The sequence below is a fragment of the Pinus tabuliformis genome, chromosome 1_2 (genome assembly GCF_031772625.1).
Source record: "Pinus tabuliformis cultivar Carrire ecotype Pingquan chromosome 1_2, CPIR1, whole genome shotgun sequence".
In the NCBI taxonomy this organism is placed as follows: Eukaryota; Viridiplantae; Streptophyta; class Pinopsida; order Pinales; family Pinaceae; genus Pinus; species Pinus tabuliformis.
Window position 1 is genome coordinate 1,316,007,573 of NC_142298.1, and position 24,327 is coordinate 1,316,031,899.

A 24,327-nucleotide genomic window follows, 5' to 3' on the forward strand; every position below is an offset into this window, starting at 1 on the left:
TCCCATCAAATCGCAGTTGATTATATTAGATTTATTACCTACGTAGCAGACTTTGATGTTCGAAGTGTTTTTAATGTCGCTGTTGAACGAAGAGTTGTTTTCCGCTTTCATTCAAAGGTCCAGATTCCAATTCAGCGAATGCATATCACATGGGACGCAAACCAAGTTGTCTATTGCATCACGCTGGACACAAACCTCTTCACAAAAAAGCCCAGGCACTAAAGAAATATTGAGGCATTGTAGAACTCCGAAGGAAGCCACTACTTACTTTCTTGAGCATTGGTGTGACAATTTTTTTCAGCTATACTTTATTTACATACTACAAATGCAATTTATCTACTCTACTGTCGCAGGAGCGTGTTTGGCTTTTTTCTTGTTCAGGGGTCAAACTGCAGGATGAGTTGGTTCTTGTCAGGCCAGGTTAGCTCAAAAATTAATGAGCGCAAAACAACTGAGTGATATTATTCATTCGACTATTATTATTTATACATATACAAAAACGGATCAGTTCATCTTCTAGATGACTGTCCGGCTTCACCTCATCCGTTTCGGATTAGGTGTCAACATTCCCCCCCTTAATCTGAAGGGATGTTGGTGAGTCCAAGCATCGTTCTGAATCTTTCAAGCTTTTCTCTTCCAAGTGCTTTGGTGAAGATGTCTGCAATTTGCTCGTTTGTGGAACAATGACGGAGATGGATTGTTTTGGCCTCAACATGATGTCGGATTAGATGATATTTAGTATTGATGTGCTTAGTACGATCATGGAACTTTGGATTCTTGGCCAACTTTATTGCAGATGTGTTATCAATCATGAGTGGAGTAGATTGTATTTGTTTTACTTGCAAATCTTCAAGAATTTTCCTGAGCCACACAATTTCTTTCGTTGCTTCAGCTGCTGCCACGTATTCTGCTTCGGTTGTGGAATCTGCTGGTACTGATTGTTTGCGTGATCTCCAGGAGACAGCTCCTGATCCAAGACTCATAGCATATCCTGAAGTAGATACCCCAGTTTCTTTGTCTCCATCGAAGTCTGAATCAGAGTATCCAATCAAGTTGAAGTCGTCCACCTGTGTATACTTGATTCCAAGGTCTTCAGTTCCCTTCAAGTACCTTAGAACTCTTTTTGCAGCAGACCAATGTCCCTCACAAGGCTTTTGCATAAACCTGGAGAGGATTCCAACAGCAAATGAAATGTCTGGTCTGGTAGTAGTGAGGTAGATGAGACTTCCTACAAGCTGTCTATACTTTGTTGCATCCTCAAATTCTTTTCCTTCAGTAGATGTGAGCTTCAAGTTTTGTTCCATTGGAGTAGAAAGGGGATTGCACTCTGTCATGCCAAATCTGTATAACAAATCTCCAATGTATTTCTTTTGAGAAAGAAATATGGACTTTGGATGTTGGGTTACTTCAATGCCAAGATAATAATGAACATAGCCCAAATCAGTCATTTCAAAAAAATTTCCTAATTCTTTCTTTATGGATGCAATATAGCTTTCATTGTTCCCTGTCATTAAAAGATCATCTACATATACCACAAGATATACAACTGTTTTGCCAACTTTCTTGACAAATAAAGTTGCATCATCAAGATCAAAATGTTTGAAGTTGAGTTTCAGAAGATGCTCAGTTAGTTTTTCATACCAGGCTCGTGGTGCTTGTTTGAGGCCATACAAGGACTTCACAAGTTTGCATACTTTGTGTTCATGTCCTTTCACAGCAAATCCTTCAGGCTGGGACATAAAAACATTCTCTTTTAGATCTCCATTCAAGAATGCAGTTTTTACATCCATTTGATGGACTTTCCAACCGTTCTGAGCAGCTAGTGCAAAGAGTGTCCGGATGGTGGCCCATTTTGTTGTGGGAGCAAAAGTTTCCTCATAATCGACCCCTTCCTTTTGTGCAAAACCTTTTGCCACAAGCCTAGCTTTGTGCTTGTCAAGTGAGCCATCAGCTTTGTACTTGTTCTTGTAGACCCACTTGCAGCCAATTGGTTTGGTTCCAAATGGAGGATCAACCAGCTTCCAAGTGCCATTCTTTATGAGGGCATCATACTCCTTCTGCATCGCTTCTTTCCATTCATCATGAGAAGCAGCTTCTTTGAAGGAAGTTGGTTCAAAATCTGTAGACAAGTTCAATTCACAATCATAAGTAACATCCATATCAACAGGTGAATTAGAGTTATCTACATCACCTCCATCTTGTCGGTTTGAATTTCGGGTCCCTGTTTTTCCAATTTCATCAGGATGAACACTTTCAAGTGTCTTTGTCAGCCACTTTGGGGGACCTTTCTGAGATGGTCCAGGCTGTTCTGTTGATTGAGTTGGGTCTGAATCAAGATTGAGTCTCCCAATTCTATCAATTACATCACTTAAAGCATCATCCGTTGTTGGAGTGTCATGCAGGGGAGGTTGTTCTTCAGAAGAAGATTCCACATGTTGATCTAGTATAGGAATCCCCCCTTCAAGATGTGGAATCTGATTATCAAACTCTTGAAATGATTTCGGTTTTGTGAATCTATCCAAGCGATCAAGTTGCCGCTCAACAACACTGTCAGATTTGGATGATTCAAGAAAAATGACATCTCTAGATAAAACAAACTTTTTATTTACTTCATCCTAAAGGCGGTATGCTTTAGATGTGTTTGAATACCCCAGGAAGATACACTTACGACTTCTAGCACCAAGTTTGTTTCTATGTACCTTTGGTATTAAAGCATAACAGGTGGAACCAAATATCCTGAGATGTTTTACCGAAGGAACATGTCCATACCACAATTCATAAGGAGTCTTGTTTCTTATAGCACTAGATGGACATCTATTCTTTATATATGCAGCACATAGAATAGCATCAGCCCAAAACATTGTCTTTACATTTTTGAAGAAAAGCATGGATCGAACCATATTCAAAATTGTTCTGTTCATTCTTTCAGCTACACCATTCTGTTGAGGATTATAAGGCACAGTTGTTTGATGTTTAATCCCATGTTGGCGAAGATAGTGTTCAAATTCATTTGATGTATATTCTTTTCCATTATCAGTGCGAATAGACCCAATATGAGATTGTGCATCATTTTCAATCCACTTATGAAAATTCTTAAATGTTTGAAAAGCATCAGATTTGTTCTTCAATAAGTAAACCCAACACATTCTGGTGTAATCATCAATAAATGTCATGATATATTTATTTCCATTTGCAGAAGGAACAGGCATTGGACCACATAAATCTGAATGAATAAGTTCAAGCTTCCTATGTGCTCTTGAATGTGAATCATGAAAAGACTGTTTGCTATGCTTTCCTAGAATGCAAGCATCACATTGTTTATGTTTTCTAGGAATTGTAGGCAAACCAGCAACACCATTTTTCTTCAACAAGCGGAGACTATCATAGTTTAAATGTCCAAATCTAGCATGCCATAATAAACTTGATGGAAGTGCATCTTCTTCATGATGAGAAATATATGAGAAATGTTGTGCATGAGCAGAGGTTCCTTGCAGTTTAAGGAGTCTTTCTTCTTCTATACCCCTCATGACAAGTGAGTGGTCAGATGCCTTTCTTACCTCAAGCTTGCCATCAAACATGTGAATGGAGTGACCTTGCTGGCGGTTGTGGACCAGGGACAGCAAGTTTCTCTTCAGCTGTGGGAGATATAGAACATGATCCAGAAGAAAGTCTGGAAGACCAGGCAGTTTAAGCCTGATTGTGCCAAGCCCTGATGGCTTGATTTTTGACTGATCTGCAAAGTATACTGCTCCATCAACATTGTTAGTGAAATCTTCAAAGAAATCTCTCCTATGAGTCATATGACAGGTTGCTCCTGAATCAAGCAACCAGTCATTTTTCGAAGAAGCAAGTGAAGCATTAAACAAATCTTCATTTACTCCAATATTACATTGTGCCTCAATATAGTGTGCAGATTCAGGTGCTTTACCTTTGTCTGAGTCATCAGTTTTACCTTTCTGCTGATTTCTTCTCTGCTCAACTTTGTCCAGACCTTTCCAACAAGCCCACTTTTGCCTCATTTGGACACCTGGAAGTGCCTCAAAAGCAGCTCCAAAGTAGCGCGACCTGTTCAGGATCAGGGCGCGACCTGTTGGGAAAGTTTGCCAATTTTTCATCTACAGCTCAGGAATTCGCCCAGCTTTGACCAGTTTTGACTTGTGATGGGAATTTTCACCCTCTTTGATGTAATTAAAGTATTTTTATGTTGACATGACACTTATTTACCTATTCTAGAAGATTCATTCATGAAATAGCAAACATTTAATGAATGAATTGGTTTCCTAGCTTATAGAGGCAAGTTGTTTTGACTGCCTAGATTTTAGTGCTCAGTTTAGAATTGGTTGAAACAGCTCCTAGAAGGATGAGCTCGACCCCTAGAGGCAAGGAAAGGTGTTAGCTTGCCTATATTATGTATTTTCTTAGTCATTTTCAGAGGTTGGAGAGGTTGGACTCTTGAGCAACGTTGCAGGAAGCGCCCCCCCGCGGATCCTAGGCCGGAATCGCGCTCCGTACGGAAGCGTTCCGGAAGCGCCCCAGGAAGCGCGATTCCAAAAAATCCGAAGCGCGATTCAGTTTTTTTAAAGCGCTTCCTGGATTTTAGGAAGCGTGGGCCCCGAAGCGCGCTTCGGATGGCGCTTCGGGCCTCCGAAGCGCCACGCTTCGGGCCCGGAAGCGTGCGCTTCACGCAGCGCTTCGGAGCGCTTCCTCCAAAACCGCGCGGGCAAGGGAAAATACATCATTTTTTTTAATTTTTTTTTAAAGTTAACTTAACTTAGCAATGAGGGGGTGGGTTAGGGTGAGTTTAGGGTGAGGAATGAAAAGAATAAAGCCCCCATTCATTCCTCATTTTCTCACTTTGAGTTTATGAGAGTTGGAGAAGAGAAGAGAGGAGAGGAGAAGAGAAGAGAGGAAAGGAGAGGAGAAGAGAGGAGAGCTTGGAGGAGTGAAGAAGGAGGAGCTAGGAGAAGGAGGAGGAGCTTGGAGCAAGAGCTTGGAGGACTTCATCTACAAGAGCTAAATAGGTAAGTTCAAACCCCAAACTCCCTTGTTTTTTTGAAAAAAAAATTGTAGTTTTCTCCTCCCTCTCCTACTCTTTCCCATTGTTTCTACTTGCTCCTTTATTTACAGATTGTCCACCACCTATATCCATATTCCAATATGGTGTTCTTTTGGCTTCTATGTATCATTCCACTCTTGGTTTTAATGATGGCAAGGGTGAAGAATAGAAGGGAAGAAACAGAAGAGGACATTGGTGATGGTCCTAATAGTAGTGACCCAATGTATGATGAGGAGGAAGGGTTTGAAGAGGAAGGGGATGAACTTGAAGGGGACACTGAAGCACAAGATGGGAAAGCTACATCAACACCCTTGTGGAACTATGTGACCAAACTTGATGGGGGAAAGGGTGGTGGATCTTACAAATTTGTGTGCCCTCATGGTTGTCATGGAGGAAAACCATATTGTGGTTCATATACCCGTCTGAGGAGGTATCTTTGTGGGGTGCTGGACAGTGATGAAAAAAAGGGTTCTGTGGGGGTACAAATTTGCCCAAACATTTCAACTGAACAAAGAAGAAAATACATCCAAATAGAGATGGCTGCACAACAAAAAAACAAGAAACCAAAAACTCATTATGAATCAAGTGCAACCTCTAAATTTGGTAGTTGCTCATCTCCTCATGGTACTTCTGCAACCTCTGGAGGTAGAAGAACAATAGGGGATTTCCTTAATGTTGCTGGGAGGGATGATGTGGATGGAAAGATAGTCCGTTTTCTTTGTGCTTGCGGTGTACCATTCAATGTGCTTCGCTCTCCCTATTGGCATGACATGGTAAAGGCCATCAATGAAGCCCCAAAAGGATACAAGGCCCCCAACTATGAGAAAGCTAGAACAGTGTTATTAGAAAGAGAAAAAGCTAAGGTTCAAAGAGCTTTGACACGTTTTACAAATGAGTGGGTGGATTCTGGGGTATCCATTGTATCAGATGGGTGGACAAATATTAGAAACCAACATTTGATAAATGTTCTTGGTGTTTCTTCTAGTGGTGCAGTATTTATTGCATGTCATGACTCCTCCTCCATCAGTGCAACTGCACAAAACATTGCAGATCTCCTATTGAAATCAATCAAAGATGTTGGTCCAAATAATCTGGTTCAAGTGATCACAGATAATGCAGCAAATTGTAAGGCAGCAGGAAAAATTATTGAGCGTACTCATCCAAACATCTTTTGGTCTGGGTGCCTGGTTCACACATTGAACCTTTTGATGCATGATATTGTGAAACACAAAGATTGTGGGTGGATTGCTGAGGTTTACAGGAAAGGGAAGCAGCTCATTAAATTCATCACAGGGCATACAAGGGTAAACTACTTCTATGGCACTTACTCCAAGTTGCAATTGCTTAAAATTGCAAAGACAAGATTTGCTAGTTATTACCTCACCTTTAGGCGGCTAGTGAAGGTGAGACAAGCTTTAACTAATCTGGTGTGTGCTGAAACATGGGATGAAATTAACACTGACACAGATGGTGCTAATGCAGTCAAGGACACTGTTCTTGACAGTTACTTTTGGTCACAGGTTAAATATATTTTGCAATTCACCAAACCAATTTATTACATGATCAAGCTTGCAGATTCAGATCGACCAGTAATTGGGGAGGTGTATGAGCAAATGGATAGCATGTTGGGGCAGATTAAAGACATTGTTGAGCCTAGAGATACCACCTTGTACAATTATATTCGTGTAGAGGTGCAAAACCGATGGGAAATGCTAAATATTCCATTGCATGCATTAGCATATGTTTTGACACCTAAATACTATCATCCATCATGGCTTTCAACACCAGCACCTGGGGGGGAAGCAGGAGAAAACCACATCAAGATCAAGAGGTTCACCAAAAATATATGGCTGCATTGAGTAAATTAATCCCTGATGAGGAGGAGGCTGCATTGGTACGGAGACAGGTGAGCAACTATACGCTCAACACTGGTCCATTTGGGAGCATGCATGCAATTAGAGATCGAGAGACTTTTTCTGCTCTTGAGTGGTGGAACATGCATGGAGGGGGTACTCCACTTCTACAGAGTTTGGCATTGCGGGTGCTATCACAGGTGGTAAACACTTCTTCTGCAGAGAGGTGTTGGAGCTCTTATTCTTTCATCCACAGTGTTAAAAGGAACAGGTTGAGTTTAGACCGGGCAGAGAGCTTGGTTTATGTTCATTACAACTTGCGATTGTTGTCCCATTACTGTGAAGATGCAAAGTCTAATAAAGACTTGTTGATTTGGGACAAGAATCCAGAGGAGCCCAATTTGGAGGATGGAGTGTTGCGACTAGAGCAATTAGAGGATGCTCTTTTCCAAGTATGTCCATTGTGGTATGAATTTTCCAATTTTCCCTTATAAAGCATTTCTCTAATTCAATTATTCATGTTTTTAATTTTTTTGTTAACTAGTGTTTTTTTTTGCATGAATTTTTTGAGCGATTCTAGGATGATGATGACCGTGTTGATATGCCACCACCCCCACCCCCATCTGGTCCCTTGGTTCCTAGGTTCCATGGTTCAACACCAACGGCAGGGGGTTCTTCTTCATCAGTTTCAGTGCCACGACTTCCACAGGCACCATCTTCTTCATTGCCACCACGTGGAGGCCCGCCACCACGTTCTATTCGTGGTGGAAGGAGGACAGATTAGTAGATATATTCACAATCTACTACTTTTTGTCATAGATTACTCATTAGACTTGTAGACTTGTGAATTTGAATTTTGAACCTTTTTGGCTTGGCGGTGACCAAGTGACATATTTTGTAAACATTATTATTTGAATTTTGGACATGACAAATGTTGACAGTTGCTCACTTGCTAGATAAATCATAATATGCTCTATGTTTTATGTTTATAATATGCTTAAATGTTTTATGTTTTATAATATGCTTAAAAATTTGATGTAAGTTTGTAATAGCTAGAATATAGATGATTGTTGTACATGCTAGTAACTACAATGGAATCATGGATGCCATATCTATCTTGATTTATGCAAAAATATGCATGTTTTCATGTCTTCTACAATTAATTTGGTATTTGGGATGTTTGTTTTGAGTATAAATGCAAAAAAATATAATATATATATATATATATAGCAGACGCTTCCGCGGATGCTTCGCTTCCTAGATTTTTGGAAAATGACGCTTCCGCGCTCCCGCTTCCGCTTCCGCTTCGCTCCCGCTTCGTGCAACATTGCTCTTGAGGGAGAAAGCTTCTATTGTACTACTCATTGGATCTCTGCAATTTTGGCAAAGGAAGAAATACCAGGGTTTTGCAGTCCTTTTTGGGATTCCTGTGGTTACATGTATTGATGGTGTGTTTCTCTTTGTACTTGTAAGTTTGTTATGTGACTCATCTTCTTACTTTTCCTTCTGCAAATTAGGCAAATGAAGTGTTAAAGTAGAATTCATGATTGCCATGCTCTGCTTTTAAGTTTGCTTAATATTTATGTTTTCATCTGTCTAAAGAGAACTCTTGAAGGTTTCTTGCTCTCTTTAGCTCCTCACCGGTCATTTCTATCCATTCACTTAATTTAAAGGCATCAGTACAGTTTCCTATCTTGCCCCAAAGAACCCCCTGCAAAAACTGTGTCCAATCCCCGCACCCAGAATTGCCTTTCCCCAATTTTCCACCAAAACCCTAAAATCCCAAATTAAACCTTTTTTATCAGTTTACTAGCCTAAAATCAGTGTTTCCTCATTGGTTGTCTCGCCCGTGGAAGACCTTTACCGAGATAGACCGGAGAGAGCCCTCTCCTGCCCCGTAGGGCTAGCTACGAGGCTAAGTGGTTTGATGTTGCCTTGAAGTTTACCTTTCTCAGCCTGAGGTGAAATTTCAAGCACTAACACCTTCCACGCAAAAAGTCGGGGAGCTGTCAGAAACTACTGGAACAACCGAGAAAGTTGACGCAGTGGACAGAAGTGCTGACGCAGAGTCTCAGAGAGCTCCACGCAGGTACTGCGAAGGGGCAGCGCAGTTGTAGTCAAGGCCAGACAGTTTTGTTGCTGGATCAGACGAATTCTACTGGGTGAAGTGAGGTAAAACTCACTCAGGTTCTCCACCATTGTATTTCTCTGTCACTGGTTTTCCAGGTGGGAAACAAGCATTTGTATTTAGAACTTATGCTTAATAATAGAAAACCCTTAGAGTTGTTGCACCGGTTTCCCTGCATTGGGTTTTCCCGAGGATGTTTAGTCCAAAAATAAGTGTCCTTTGCATGTTTGTCTCATTTATTTTTCAATACTTGATCTATATAGTGGTGTAGGCTGCAATGTACTTACATTAATATTTTCTGAATATTTCTAAAAATAACTTGTTAAATGAAGAATACAAGTAGGTAATGTAAATCAGTTTTCTACAATAGGATTTCTGGTTTGTTAGATTCAGAAATTTTCACATGGTATCAGAGCGATTGCACATCAAGGAGGACTGAAGCCATCAGCGAAAGGACAGACGAGAATTTGTGATGAAGACAGTTGTCCCGAGAGACAGCGCAGTTTTTTAGCCGAGAGAGAAGAGGAGGGGTGACGCAGTCACCAAGGAAGGCTCACGCAAAGCCTACATTTGCATGTTTGTGTGACGTAGCTGCAAAGGGCAGCGCAGTGATTGTTGGGCCAGCGGAAGCACTGCTGGGTCTCAATTTTCCAGTTGCCGAAGCTAGAGGCACAGCGCCGACTTCATCTAGAGTTGCTGGTGGGGTGTTGATTTTGTTGGTGCAGAACAGTGTCTAGTGGGGCAGAAGCGAAGTAGAGGGAATCAGTTCCTCAAAAGATTTCTTGCCAAGAATTCTAGATCCAGTGCTCAGCAGCAGTAGCAAAGAGAGATCAGAGAGGGGTTGTTCAACAGTTGTTGGCAGAAGGATTTCACTGAAGGAAATCGAACTTCAGAAAGAGCTTGTTCCTTGGAGGATTTCTAGTGCCAAAGAAATCTAGATCCGAGTTTTGCAAGGACAGTAGCGAAAGAGGGAGAAGAGAACTCGTTCGACACTCATTTGAGCAGAGATGGCAGTTAATGGACTGAGGGATCAGGACAGGTTGGATGGAGCATTCAACTTTATCATTTGGAAGGCCAGGATCCTAGAAGTTTTGGACAAAAGCTGCATCAAGGATTATGCCTTGAAGACAGTTGTTGTTCCGGTTGATGTTGATCCCCTCAAGAAGTACGAGGAGGCTTAGCCAAAACCGAAGTGCATGGTCTTGGACAGAGTCAAGGATCACGTGATCGCACATATTTCTGAGAAGGACATAGCAAGGGAAATGTGGGAGGCCTTGACCACTTTGTACGTGGGAACTTTCGTTCAACAGAAGATCTTGCTTGAGAGTCAGTGGAGACAGAATCAGATACAGAAGGGAGAAGAAATCAATCCCTTCCTTCTCAGGTTGCAAGGGATCCGAGACCAGCAAACTTCCGTAGGGTCTACACCAGATCCTGAATTCATGGTCAAGACTGCCTTGAATGCGGTCACTGAAGACTTGGAAACCTTTGTCCAGACTCCAGAGCATCTTGGGCAGGGCTTCTCTCCCCATTTGGGAGGAGATGTGGGCAGCACTTCAACAAGAAGAGATCAGACGGATGACCAAGGCAGGAAGAAGCAGCAAAGGGATCAAAGCCAAGAAGGAGGAAGAGGAGGATGCAACTTTCGCATCAGCGGGACAGCAAAGGCAGCAGAAGAGGAAAAAGAAAGACATATCCAAAGTCAGATGCTTCAGATGTGGAGAAATTGGACATTTTGCCACGCAGTGCCCTCGGAAGAATGGAAAAGAAGAGAAGTGCGACTCAGGCTGCTCCAGCGCAAGCTAACAAAGAGGGCGATGATGATGATTGCACCCTGAGTGATCATGCACCTCTAGAGAAGAGGTTGGGCGATATTGATTTGTAGTCGAGAGGACTACAGGAAAAGGGGCAAGATCCTTGAGGTGCCCAAACTCTTGGATCACATATGGCTACGGGAGCCCTTAATGACAGTAGCAGAATGACGGGAGTCGGTTGGTGCTAGGGATGATGGAGCGACAGTGGCAGAGCTAGAGTACCAAAGTCTGAAGTAGCGTTAACCTCGGAAGAAGGGCAAAGAAGAGAAGTGTGACTCAGGCTGCTCTAGCGCAAGCTGACAAAGAGGGTGATGATGATGATTGTGCCATGAGTGATCATGCTCCTCTAGAGAAGAGGTGGGGCGATATTGAGCTGTAGTCGAGAGGACTACAAGAAAAGGGGCAGGATCCTTGAGGTGCCCAAACTCTTGGATCACATATGGCTACGGGAGCCCTTAATGACAGTAGCAGAACGATGGGAGTCAGTTGGTGCTGGGGATGATGAAGTGACAGTGGCAAAGCTAGAGTACCAAAGTCTAAAGCAGCGTAGTAAAGTGTTGAGCAGTGCGGGTGGCACAGAGCAGATACAACAGCAACGCAATAGCATTAGAGGGTCAACACAGATTAGAAACAAAGGTAGCTTCAGCATCACGAGGTATCCAAACTGACCAGCATGTCAGCTTTTGGGTGACTTTTTTAGTTGCATAGTTCTCAGCAACTGAGTTGCAGTGCAGCAGTTAACAATGGCAGTGCTATGGGCAGCATGATGCAGCGTATTGAGAGGGAGTTGCAGTACAGATGCATTAGTGACAGTGGCAGTGTCATGGACAGAGCAGTACAGGTTGCAGAAATGCAGTGGATGAAGGGCTGCATGCCAAGCATCAGCAGCGCAGAGGTCTGATGACGTGGATCAGTGTGATACTTCTACTAGGAATTGTTACTAGAGCACATTCCTCGCTAAGAGGGAGTGTTGATTTTTGGGTAGCGTCGAATGTGCTCTAGCTCCGAAATTTTGTGGAGGGGCTAGAATACATGAGATCTCCAAGACCCAAAAATTGTTTGGTAAAATTCCACCCGGATTGTATTTTATTAAAATAATTAATATTTTTAATGGGGTTCCTAAGTCTAAACTTGGGAAAATTAACATATTAATGGGTATTAATGAAAATATGGGTGAGAAGCTTCTAAGAGACGAGGATCAAGTCTAATTTAATCTTAGCCATTGATTAGAGACATAATCTCGGTTGTTGATTTCTCAACAGGAAAAGTATAAATGGAGGCTTGGGGTCAGTTAGAGAAGACACACAGAAAGATTGAGGTAATTGATTTTCTACGGTGAGAAGATCTCCGGAAGGAAATCGATTGGAGATATCTTGCAGTTGAGGGGCAATGATAGTTCGGGAATACAGACAAAGAGGCGGAGAGAATCTTGTGGAGGCAGCGCAGTAGCCAAGAGAGCTGACGTTGGGCCAGACTGGGCCCACGCAACGTTGACGCAAAGTGAGGAGGGCCAACGCAGAGGAAGAACTGCCTTCCACGCATAAAGCTAGGGAGCTGCCAGAAATTGCTAGAACAATCGGGAAAGTTGACGCAGTGGGCAGAAGTGTTGACACAAAGCCTCATAGAGCTCCACGCAGTTACTACGAAGAGGCAGCACAGTGGTAGCCGGGGCCAGCGAGTTTTGCTGTCGGATCAGTCGGATTCTGCTGGGTGAAGTGAGGTAAAACTCACTCAGGTTCTCCGCCATTGTATTTCACTGTCACTGGTTTGTCGGGAGGGAAACCAACATTTGTATTCAGAACTTTTGCTTAATAATAAAAAACGTTCAGAGCTGCTGCACCGGTTTTCCCGCATTGGGTTTTCCGGGGATGTTTAGTCCTAAAATAAGTGTATCCTTTGCATGTTTGTCTCATTTATTTTTCAGTACTTGATCTGTATAGTGGTGTAGGCTACAGTATATTTACATTAATATTTCTGAAAATAACTTGTTAAATGAAGAATACAAATAGGTAATGTAATCAGTTTTCTGCAGTAGCATTTCTGGTTTGTTAGATTCAGAAATTTTCACTTACAATTGCTAGTGAAAACTCAAACGCATAGGCTAGACAGGGAATAAAGCAGAATAATATCATAACATTAAGCAGATCTGACATGCATGTCTCGGGCATGAGAAAACTGCTCAACAAAAAAGGCGGAGGAGGAGGAATGATTCAGATCTTAGAGGCGCTTATGAACACCGAGCAATGGCAGGACTGCAGAGATCGTTATGATGGGGCTATCCAATGAGGTTCAATTCAAAACTGTGCAACCATTTAGCACCAAGAATAGGTGTATGCAGACTTTGGCAGAGGGTTTTTGACAGACAGAGTGGTTAATGAGCAGGGTAGGAATTCGCCTGCTCTGATATCATGTTAAACACAGACATGGTATGGACAGGCAAATAAGATAGAACGGGGAATACATTATTATTCACAAAGCTATGCATTTAAAATACATCCTTATGACCGCCGGTTTCATATTCCAAGGTCTCTTGGACTCCAGTTACTGTTCACATTCCACCACACCAACCCTTAGCAGATTAGGTGTCCAACAAATATATATACAGCAAATATTATACTTCCTATGCTAAATGCAAGTACGCACAAAAACAAACAAATCCCAAATCCATGCAAGTGTATAGTATTTATTATTAAGCTGCAAATTAAATCTGGGCATAATAGCTGACCACCTTATTGCACAATAGTTTTCTTGGAATTCAACAATTTAAATACCTCATCACTAACTAGCCAACATTTTCACACTTACCCCCCAACGAATCTCTTTTTGATTTATCTGTTCAACAGCCTCTTGACTACTTCCTGTTAATGTTATGACTTCTCCTTCACTCGAATATGGACCACATGGTTGTCCAGGAGAGACTGTTCACAAAAGATTGATATTTTATAAGAACGTTTTGGAAAAAAAATTAAACGAAACAATTAAGTATAAGAAAGCATGATATAAAAATGGAAAAAGCTATTGCCAATGACTTTACCAGTAAAATATTATTAATAAAAAACAATGAAGAATTTATAAGCTATACGCTATAAGTAGGGTGCCTGAAACAAACTTGCCTTGGAAATTTATCCTTTCATTGACGATTCCAAGCATGATTTTACACTCTGTCTTAAGCAAATATTGTAGCAGAAGCTCATAGGAGTACTGGAGTACAAAAAGTAAGAAAAAATATAAAAGCAATATATCAATAAACATTTTTATCAAACCAAAATTTGCAAGTGTATCACTAATACATTTACTGCGCTTTAGACCATGATTTTTAAACAAGTATCTGCATTATCATATAAATATGCCGTTTATTAAAATCAAAAAATTCCAGCTATGTTAAACTATAAAGCGAAAAGAGAGATAAATAAACATTCATTACATGCATTATACTCAATGTCAGAAATATACCAAGTAATATTGAGGCAAAACCATTTAAACTAATCTTACAAATTCAGAAATTTTTGAAAATGATGCCCCTGAAATTAATCCAGAATGTAATATGTTCTTAATAGGCATAACGATATTGCAACCAAAGTTTTCGAAACCTGAAAAGCCCAAAAAAACAGATGGAGCGCTGGGCAACTAAATGTTAGATGCCTAATCTTGAGGGATTGAAGTATATTGTAAATATTATATTAGGAAAAATATGACGAGTCATAGGTGAATAGGTAGAGTCATTAGGACCACTTGGAAGATGAAACTCTCTAACTCTCTAACTCTCTAAGATTTCACTTACCCTGCCTTGTTTAAAATCCTTCCCTACAGAGACTGTAAACAGAGCATCACACAAAGGAATTAAGGAATAAAGCAACTATGTATATTTTGTGGTTCGTTTGGAAGATACAGAGTTTGCAAGAAGATAATGATGTAGCTTCTAGAGACGTTGATTTCAACTAGAATACTCCATCAATATACTCACAGATTTGTTTGAAGATACAAACGTGTGTGCCATTCATGCGAGGAGAGTTAAAATAACGCCAAAAGGCATTCAACTTGCAACGTGCATCCAAGGGTAAAGGGCAAGCTGAGCTCTATGATGTCGATGTGTAACAAAATATTTTCTGGACTTGAGTTATATGTTATGTGTGTGTCTGTGTATTTGATAAGGGAGAACCTTCACAAAAACACATTGTAGACAACTCTACTACCCAGCGAAATCTCTAACTTGTGCCCTGTTGCCGCAAAATCTAGCAGGCCACGTGCAAAGCCTAACCAGGCGAGGGCCAGACCTTATGGAACAAAAGAGAAGGGTTGTTGCAGTCCCCTCAGCGACCTTGCAACCTTTCTCGTGCTCTTTAGTGGATTCAGACCACAAGGGAGGCTTTCCTAAATCACCTATAAAGAAACTATAATATTGGGACTTGTTACCCACCATTTTGTGGGTGATATCCCTAGGAGAAAAAATTTCTCCAAGATGGTCCTCAGCCGGCAGCAACCAGCCCCTTGCAGCCACTAACTAGCTCATTGTGCCACTTCTCTGCCACTTGAGCCAGCCATGTGGTCCCTCACCCATCTGCCATGATTGTATGTTTGAAGGTGGGCCTCCCGAACCTAAAGGTATGCCTTGTCATTTGGTAATTGAGTATTGTAGTTTGCTTATCATGGACACTTCTAGGAAAGGATTAATGGGGGGATTCAACGGAAACAATGGACTAGGTTTGTGCTCTTGTCCCCTAAACCCCTTTTTAGATGTTAATATTGGATTCTAGTCCCGTGAGATCTCTTTTACTGGCCATTTGGCTTTAGGGATGGTACTTCATGGGAAAACCTGATTTTGGTTGTGTGGTTCCGCTCCCTCATCCACATATATTGCCCCCTTTCCACTCATTATAACCCCCCCATTCATCATTTCTCCCACCTGGGTCCACATTCCTCCAATGGGTCCACATAGGGTCAGCTTTCCCCTTCCCCTTTCCCACACCTTGGGTCAAGCCCGGAGCTTGATACAACTAAAAAGAAAAGCAAAAGCATAATTGGCCACATTCAATAGTAAAATGTACCACAAAATGCAAAAGATGGTTGGGACAAACACATTAGCACATGGGCAAAAGCGAATACATGAGCTCTACCCCATCATCATGGCCATCACCCTGGTCCCTAGGGGCCCTAGATGAGCCTCCTCTATTGTTTAGGAACCCATGATTGTCCCAACTCATGGTGGGAATGCACTGCCCTACCTTAAAAGGGGTATCCACGGGTACATCTCACACATCATGTGCTTACCTCTTGACCCCCAGCAGTTAATTAAAGAAAAATCATAAAAGGCAAAGGCATATAAAGAAGGGTGGAAAGATCAAGGCCAGGGCACCTCACATACCACGGTTTCTCCCTCCTATACATTATATACCCAAGTGCGGACTTCCCTTTTACTAGCTACCCTTGTACCCCAACATGTGGCCCAGGGATGCCCCTTTTCACTCCCTACTCCATTCATCTTTTTATCGCGTGCCACCACCTTTTAAAGGATGTAGCTTGGATATATTATCCCCTTTAGAAGTAGAAACCACCTAATGGGATACTTGGTTAACCCCATTTGGAGATTGGAAACATTAGCACATGCAAAGCCCATTATGGAAGGGTATGCCATTATGAAGTCCCCACTTGTTTTCCATGCTTTGTAAGCTCTTTTACTCGATTTCCTTGATGACTTGTTGTACTGGAAGGCTAGGGGACACACTGGATCTTATGCAGGATTGCAGGTGGTCTCCATCTTGGGTTTGGTCTCCCTATACGGAATCCTAACCCTCGAGAGGGCTACATTGATACATGTAGAGTGTGTGTTGAGAGCCATGGGCCTCCACAGCAGTAGACAACACTCCATGGATCCCCAGAGATGTTCAAATATTACTCAAGATTCACCTATTGGACGAGGAAGACGCACACAGTTCACCTTTGCCCAGTCGACCCCACAGTCGTACCATGCACTTGGTAGACGACCTAGGACTTGTATGCTGATGTGGCATCACTCACACCATCATTTGAGCCCTTACAGATGGTCTACAAGCATCTTCGACTTACTTGGAGGCCCATGAGGTCACTTGTGTGACCTCACAGCCATTGGGAGCACCACAGGTTTATTATGTGAAGAACAATGGGCCAACCCTTGTCCATTACTTTTGGAAGTCCAATTCATCATTTTGGCACTTATGGACTTCATCAGGTTTCTTACAAAGCCCAACGACATGCATTATTGATTATTCGACCTCTTGAGAGGCTTATTATGTTGTTTATGAGCTAGTTTGGTGGGCTTGTCACCAAAAGATAGTTATTTGCACATTATTTTAGCTTATGGGCTAATGTAGGCTCAAATTAGGTAATTCGAACTCCTAATGACTGTATAAATAGGAGAGACATGAATTCATTTTGTATCATCACTTGGATTGGGCCTCTCTCTCTCTCTCTTGAGAATTTCGCATTTCCTTCTCGATGGATGAAATTGGAGGATGGATGAATTTTGATGTTTGGATTGTATTTCTTATCTTGGAGCTTCTTAATTGGAAAATGTATTGATGGTTGGATATATTCTCTTCCATGTAAGTACAACATTGATGTTATTTTCTTTTACTTTGTCACATACATTGATCATGGGATTTTCGCTATTTTAGGGCTAATCATTGCATGCATTTACTGTTTCATTGTGGAATTATATTTCTATATAGCCTATCTCTATGTATGGGCCATGTTTGTTGAACAAATTTTCCTAGAGATCGAAGTTATCTTAATAAGCCATATTGATTTGCAAACTAAGTATAAATGCTTCAAGTTCACTCTCTTTCTTTGCCCTAACGCTAAATGAAGTTGCTCTTAAAGCCTCCTTGAGCTAGAAACGAAATCCATTTTCATAATTCTTCTTGACTCCATATCGCCAAAGGAATTAGGCACTAATCCACCATTAGGTGATTACCTTAAAACCTATGTTTCCTTCACCTTTCCCCCTCTTTTCTAGGTCTAGAACCACTGGGCCACCTAGGGCATCATTTTCCCAACAAAGTAACCATAGAAAAAGCCTATCTCCTGGCCTCTACTGCGTTGGTGTTTCCTCAAGCTCTCCTCCAGCTTTGAAGAAATTCCGACGATGGGATTTTAAGATATCCCAAGCCCTATCCCTAAGACCAAACTTTGCCCTGGTGTTCCCTAGGCTAGTACCTCATAGGATCAATTTGGCACCTCTAAGTGAAAACTCTTCTTTTGATCATTTCCCCTTCCTTGTTTAGGTTAAGATCATCATTAGTTTCTAAGCTCCCTCCCCTTAACCTAGGCTGGGTCCACTTGTCTTTGTGTGGTCCCATTCCTCATCAAAGACAATTATTCCGAGACAACTTGGGAATCCAAGTTTCGCAAGGATTTTAGGGATTGGGAAACTCCTTTACAAGTCATATTCCCTTAACCTAGCCCTTAAATCCTCACCTCCTTCTCCTAGAAAGCTTTGTACCTTGCTTGAGGAGCAAGCAAGCTCCATTCTTAAACTCCTTCCAGGAAAAGGATCATTGAGATCACTTCACACCCATTGCTTGATTCATCCTCCACAAGTGACTTTCTATATACTGGGTCTCCTCCCATCGGTGAAATTTCGTAAAGAGTAGGGAGTCGTAGCTAAGGTGACAGTGGGCTAAGTCTCCATCGTTGCCCTTGATCTAACAGTGCTCCCTTTAGGAGTCCCTTTAGGCCCCCCTGCTAGTTTGAGCGGTAACATTTTGGCGCCATTGCCGGGGAGGAAGAAGGTCTACCTCCCTAGTGAATCATTGAGGAATTGATTCATTAACGACATCTATAAGCATTCCTCTGGTGACTCCACTCATTGTCCAAACCCCTAGTTTACTTGAAGGCAACAACATTCCTCCTTTAACTAGGGTTGCTGCAAAAAGGGGAGAACGAACTCCATCACCTATTGGAACCGCCCTTCTCCCTAAATTTGAGAAAGTCAGTGATCCATCCCCAAAGATGCCATCTAGTTCTAACACTGACCCAAAACAAGATCAACCCAAGATGACCAAAAGTGAAAGACACTTGGTTAGTGTCTTTGCCCCTTTGAACTTGAGTGATGATCCCCAAACCTTTACCTGAGAAATATAACCGATGGTTACCAAAGTACGAATTCTATTGGCAAATGTCCCTATGATGATCTTTGATGAAGATAGGCTCACGATGTTTTTTGGTCTATCGCTTGAAGGACAAGCAAGAGAATGGTACCTTAGCCTTCCCCCAGCATGCATAGAAGACTGATGACTTTGAAGACCTATTCATGAAGAGGTGGTAATGCAATGCCCAAGGAAACTTTAACATTGAAAAATTCTAACAAATAACCAAGGGAAGGGAAGACGTGCAAGAATTCATTCAAAAATTTGATAGGGTAGTCAAGGATATACCTGATCATTTGAAACCATCTGAAGCTAATATCCTTGATAAATTCATAAAAGTTGTGGGTGGCCACTTAACTTATGTATTAAGGGACAAGAAACCTTCCACATTGGCTGAAGCCAAAGAGATAGCAATGGAAGTTGAGGAAAACCTACGAATCTTGAAGGTAGGTGCCATTGACAACCCTAGAGCTAAAGTCGAGACCAAGAAGGAGAAGTCCAAAGATCAACACGAAGAAACCCTCCTTGCCATCCTCAAGAAAATGGAGAAATTCGCCAAAGAAGCCAAAGCACGTGAGAGCGTTATCATGAATAAAATCATTTCCTTGGAAAGGGCCCAAAAATCTAGTTATATTCCAAAAGGAAAACCCTTTCCCAAAAAACAAGGTGAAGAAGATAGGCCAAGCTCGTCTCAATTCCCAAACACTTTGGCTCCAACTAATGTTGTTGAGCCAGACTCATCTTCTGAGGATGAGGGAAGTGAAGAGGGAGAGAGTGAGGGTGAAGAAGTTGATGAGCAGGCTAACCTTGTCGAATCTGACATCTTCAACATTTTGCTAGGAGGATCATATACACACCCTCCCATTAGTGAGGTCACCCTTAAGGAAGATAAGCAAGAACCCATTCTTAACTCTGATAGCAAGGGAAGGTTAAAAGGGATCCAACATTCACGAAAGGAAGGAAAATAGAAAAGACCCTACAACCTCTAAGGAACCATCTAAAGAAGACTCATTGCCCAAGCAAGCCCCTCCCAAGGAGTCTCTCCCTGAAATTCCTCCCAAGAATGATCCCCCAACCAAAGCCAATTCGAAAAAGGATCACCCAAGGAAGGAAAACATCAAGAAATGAGAAGGGAAAAGAGGCTAAACTTGACATTAATATAGGGGTTGTTGTACGAAAAATAACCATACTCATTCCTTTGAAAGATATTGCGAAAATTCCCAAGCAACAACAACAAATCAAAAAGTCCCTAGGTATTCAAGAAGAAGAATTACCTGAAGACTTACAAAACATTCATATTCCTGACCGAAACCCTAGGTGTGAACCATTTATGCTCACTTTGGCTATCAATGACCTCTTCTTACACAATCGTATGTTAGACTCGAGGGCTTCTGCAAATATCATGCCCTTAAAAGTTATGAAGCAACTCCTTAAAAGTTATGAAGCAACTTGGTCTCAGCGTCACTCGGTCGTATAAGAAGGTATGTGGTTTTAACTCCAAGCCTATAGAGGTGGAAGGTCTCATAAAGGACCTTAAGGTTTCTTTGGCTAGGAACCCTAACATATCCCTTCTCATGGATGTCGTTGTCATTGATATTCCTGATGTGTGGGGAATGCTATTATCTAGGAAATGGGGGCTACCATTGGGGGTCATGTTCAAATGGACTTATCATATGCTACCATCCCACAATCTAATGGAACCCCTTTTATCCTTTATAGGGAACCCACCTACCTATCTCATGTGATTAAGCCTGGACCATATTACGAAACACATGAAACTGAGAAGCCTTATCCTATTCTCCCAGCTCAAGAATTTTGTATTCTCAAACGACCAATTTCTAAAACAAGCAGAAAGTGGAAGCCTAAAAAGGATGATAAGGCCAGGGACTTGGTCTTGGTTGATAGCGACCCAATGCCTGTCAAGATCCATGGAAAAGTTGGCGAAGAATATTATTACATTGCTAAAGTCAACGACGAACTTTGGCCCGAGACGGTCAAATTAAGTCATATCACCCCTTTCTTTGAGACTTGATATTGTATCATATGCATGGTAGAGTAGGATGCATTGCATGTTGATTTTGCATTAGAACTAACATCATATGATATTTTTCATGGTAGATTAGTTGTATTTATATTAAAATTTGCATATTTTATTTTTTTTGTTGATTTTACAGCCCAACACTAAGCATGGGTGATCATAAGACACCGTGAAAAACATGTTGCCCCATGGGTTTAGTCATTGACATGTGCAGGTAACAGGTCTACGTTGGAGTTCTCGTGACCTCCCGTTCAACTAACCTCGTCCACTTCTTCGAGAGATCACGTCCCAATTGGAGCCAGATGTTACCCACCATTTTGTGGGTGATATCCCTAGGAGAAAACAATTCTCCAAGATGGTCCTCGGCCGACAGCCACCAACTAGCTCGTTGTGCCACTTCTCTGCCACCTGAGCCAGCCATGTGGTCCCTCACCCATCTGCCATGATCTTATGTTTGAAGGTGTGTCTTCCGAAACTAAAGGTATGACTTGTCATTTGGTAATTGAGTATTGTAGTTTACTTATCATGGACACTTTTGGGCATGGATTAATGGGAGGATTCGGCAAAAAGAATGGGATAGGTCTGTGCTCTTGTCCCCTAGACCCCTTCTTAGATGTTAACCTTGGATTCTAATCCCATGGGATCTCTTTTAGTGACCATTTGGCTTTAGGGATGATACTTCATGGGAAACCCTGATTTTGGTTGCGTGGTCCCGCTCCCTCATCTACATATATTGATCCTTTCCACTCATTATAACCCCATTCATCATTTCTCCCACCTGGGTCCACATTCCTCCACTGGCTCCACATAGGATCAGCTTTCCCACACCTTGGGTCAGCACCAAAATGATGCCCCGGAGGTTGATGCAGCTAAAAAGAAAAGCAAAAGCATAATTGGCTACATTCAATAGTAAAATGTACACAAATGGTCAGGATAAGCACATTTAGCACGTGGGCAAAGGCCAATACATGAGCTCTACCCCATCATCATGGCCACCACCCTGATTCCCACAATCCTTATATGAGCCTCCTCTATCGTTTAGGAACCCATGATTGTCCCAACCCATGGTGGGAAATGAACTGCCCAACCTTAAAAGGGGTATCCACTGCTACATCTCACACATCATGTTCTTACCCCTTGAGCCCCGAGCAGTTAATTAAAGAAAAATCATAAAAGGTAAAAGGCATATAAAGAAGGGTGAAAAAATCAAGGTCAGGCACCTCATTTACCACGATTGCTCCCACCTATTATATACCCAAGTGTCGGCTTCACTTTTACTAGCTACCCTTGTACTCCAGCATGTGGCCCAGGGATGCCCCTTTTCACTTCCTACTCCATTCATATTTTTATTCCAAGATGCATTGCATGTTGATGTTGCCTTTGTCAGAGAGCCTCCTTTATTCATTCAAGATGTTTTTGAAAGATTACATTAATGGATTTTTTGGTGCAAAAGACAATTGAGATTATCATCTTGCAGAAGGTGACAATGGCTTTTGGCATTCTTCCTTCAATTTTAGAAGCACTATATATCTTGGGCATTCATCTAAAAACAATGGTAACTTGCAAATTGTGTTTTTCTACAAGTTTACCAGTGAAACTGCATTGTAAATGAGTGCATTTTTGGTAGAAACCGACACCCTTCTTGAGTTCTGTGCATGGAGGATCATTGTTTTCTTATCTTCAACCATGTGAACGCTCTAGAAACATATTCATCCTCTCACTTTGTATGGGATAAGAGCAGATTGACAATGAGGCTTCTTGTTTTTTGAAGCCTATCAATCAAGCATGTACAAGTGAGCCTAAGTAACAATGTTATCATCTTCCCACCTTGTATCTGATAGGGGGGGAATTGATGATCAGCTACAAGTTTCGAAAAGCCTAAGTAATAGCTAAAGCCACACCAAAAGCAAAGCCTCAAGCTTGAACCAAAATCGAAGTTCCAGCTAGAGTCAAATTATGAGCGTGATTCTGTACAGTCGTCTTCAAACTAGCATTTTCCACTAGCAGAAGTCTTCAGCGTCTAGCCAGATTCAAAACTATTCTAGGAAATGCACTAAGCATTCCAAAGTTGGTGGTTAGCCTTAAACCACTGTTGCTTGAAACTTGAGACCTCAATGGTCTCCCTTTTCCAAGAAAAATAGGAAGCACTTCCTCTAGCAGAAGACTTCAGCTTCCAGCCAGATTTGGAATTGTTCCAAGAACTGCATCAAACGTTCCAAGTTGAGAAGCCAATGGTCTCCCTTTTTAAAGCATTAAAGAGCACTTCCTCTAGCAGAAGACTTCAGCTTCTAGCCAGATTTGGAATAGTTACAGGAACTGCACTAAGCGTTCCAGTGTTGGTGGTCATCCTTAAACCATTGCCGGTTGAAGCCTAGAGTTCTACCACCTTTTGGGTTTGCGGTCTTCCTTCAAAACCTCCATTTCAGAAAGCACATTCAGCCATTTGTTGACATGCATTATGTTCAAGTCTTTTCTTGGAGTCATATACACCCCTTCAGATTAAGGTGGAGAATGTTGAACACCTAATCCGCTAAGGGTTATGGTGTGGAAGGTGAACCATCAAAGGGAGTCCAAGAGACCTTGGAAGATGAATCCAATGGTCACATATTGTATTTATATGTAATATCTTTGTAAATAATAATGCAATTCACATCTTTCACTTTGGTTTGCACTTTCCAACATATACATACATAGATATATATATATATATATATATATATATACATATATACATACATACATATATATATATATACATATATACATACATACATATATATACATATATATATGTATACATATATACATACATACATATATATATACATACATATATATATATATATATATATATATATATATATATATATATGTTGGAAAGTGCAAACCAAAGTGAAAGATGTGAATTGCATTATTATTTACAAAGATATTACATATAAATACAATATGTGACCATATATATATATATATATATATATATATATATATATATAAGGATCAAAAATAAAACAAAAATAGTATTAAATATATATATATATATATACATAAAACTATATAAAAAAAAAAAGTTAAAAAAAAAACCGTTGCCGACAGACTATTTTTGCCTCTGACAAACCATTGTTCCCTCTCGTCCGCCATCAGTTTGTGTTGAATCGCTACGATTTCTTTTGCTATTAGTCCAACCCTCGATCTCAATGACTGCTGGTTTTCCCTATCCGCCTGCAACTGTTGTCTTGCTGCGAGCGGATCACTCAACCAACTTCCCCCCCCCCCCCTTCTATAAAGCGGTTGTGTCTGTCCTGTGATTGTTGGTGA

At 41.3% G+C, this 24,327-nt stretch overlaps 1 protein-coding gene across 1 annotated transcript in view; it reads right to left on the reverse strand.

Moving 5' to 3' along the window:
- LOC149211063 (transcription initiation factor TFIID subunit 5-like) overlaps nucleotides 1-24,327 on the reverse strand; it is a 354,672-nt gene that overhangs the window by 223,151 nt on the left and 107,194 nt on the right. Inside the window, exons 6-7 of the mRNA XM_089396888.1 lie at nucleotides 13,965-14,052; nucleotides 13,657-13,769 (exon numbers count right to left, since the gene is read on the reverse strand). Coding sequence (XP_089253014.1) covers nucleotides 13,657-13,769; nucleotides 13,965-14,052 — 201 coding nt within the window. The remainder of the gene's footprint in view (nucleotides 1-13,656; nucleotides 13,770-13,964; nucleotides 14,053-24,327) is intronic.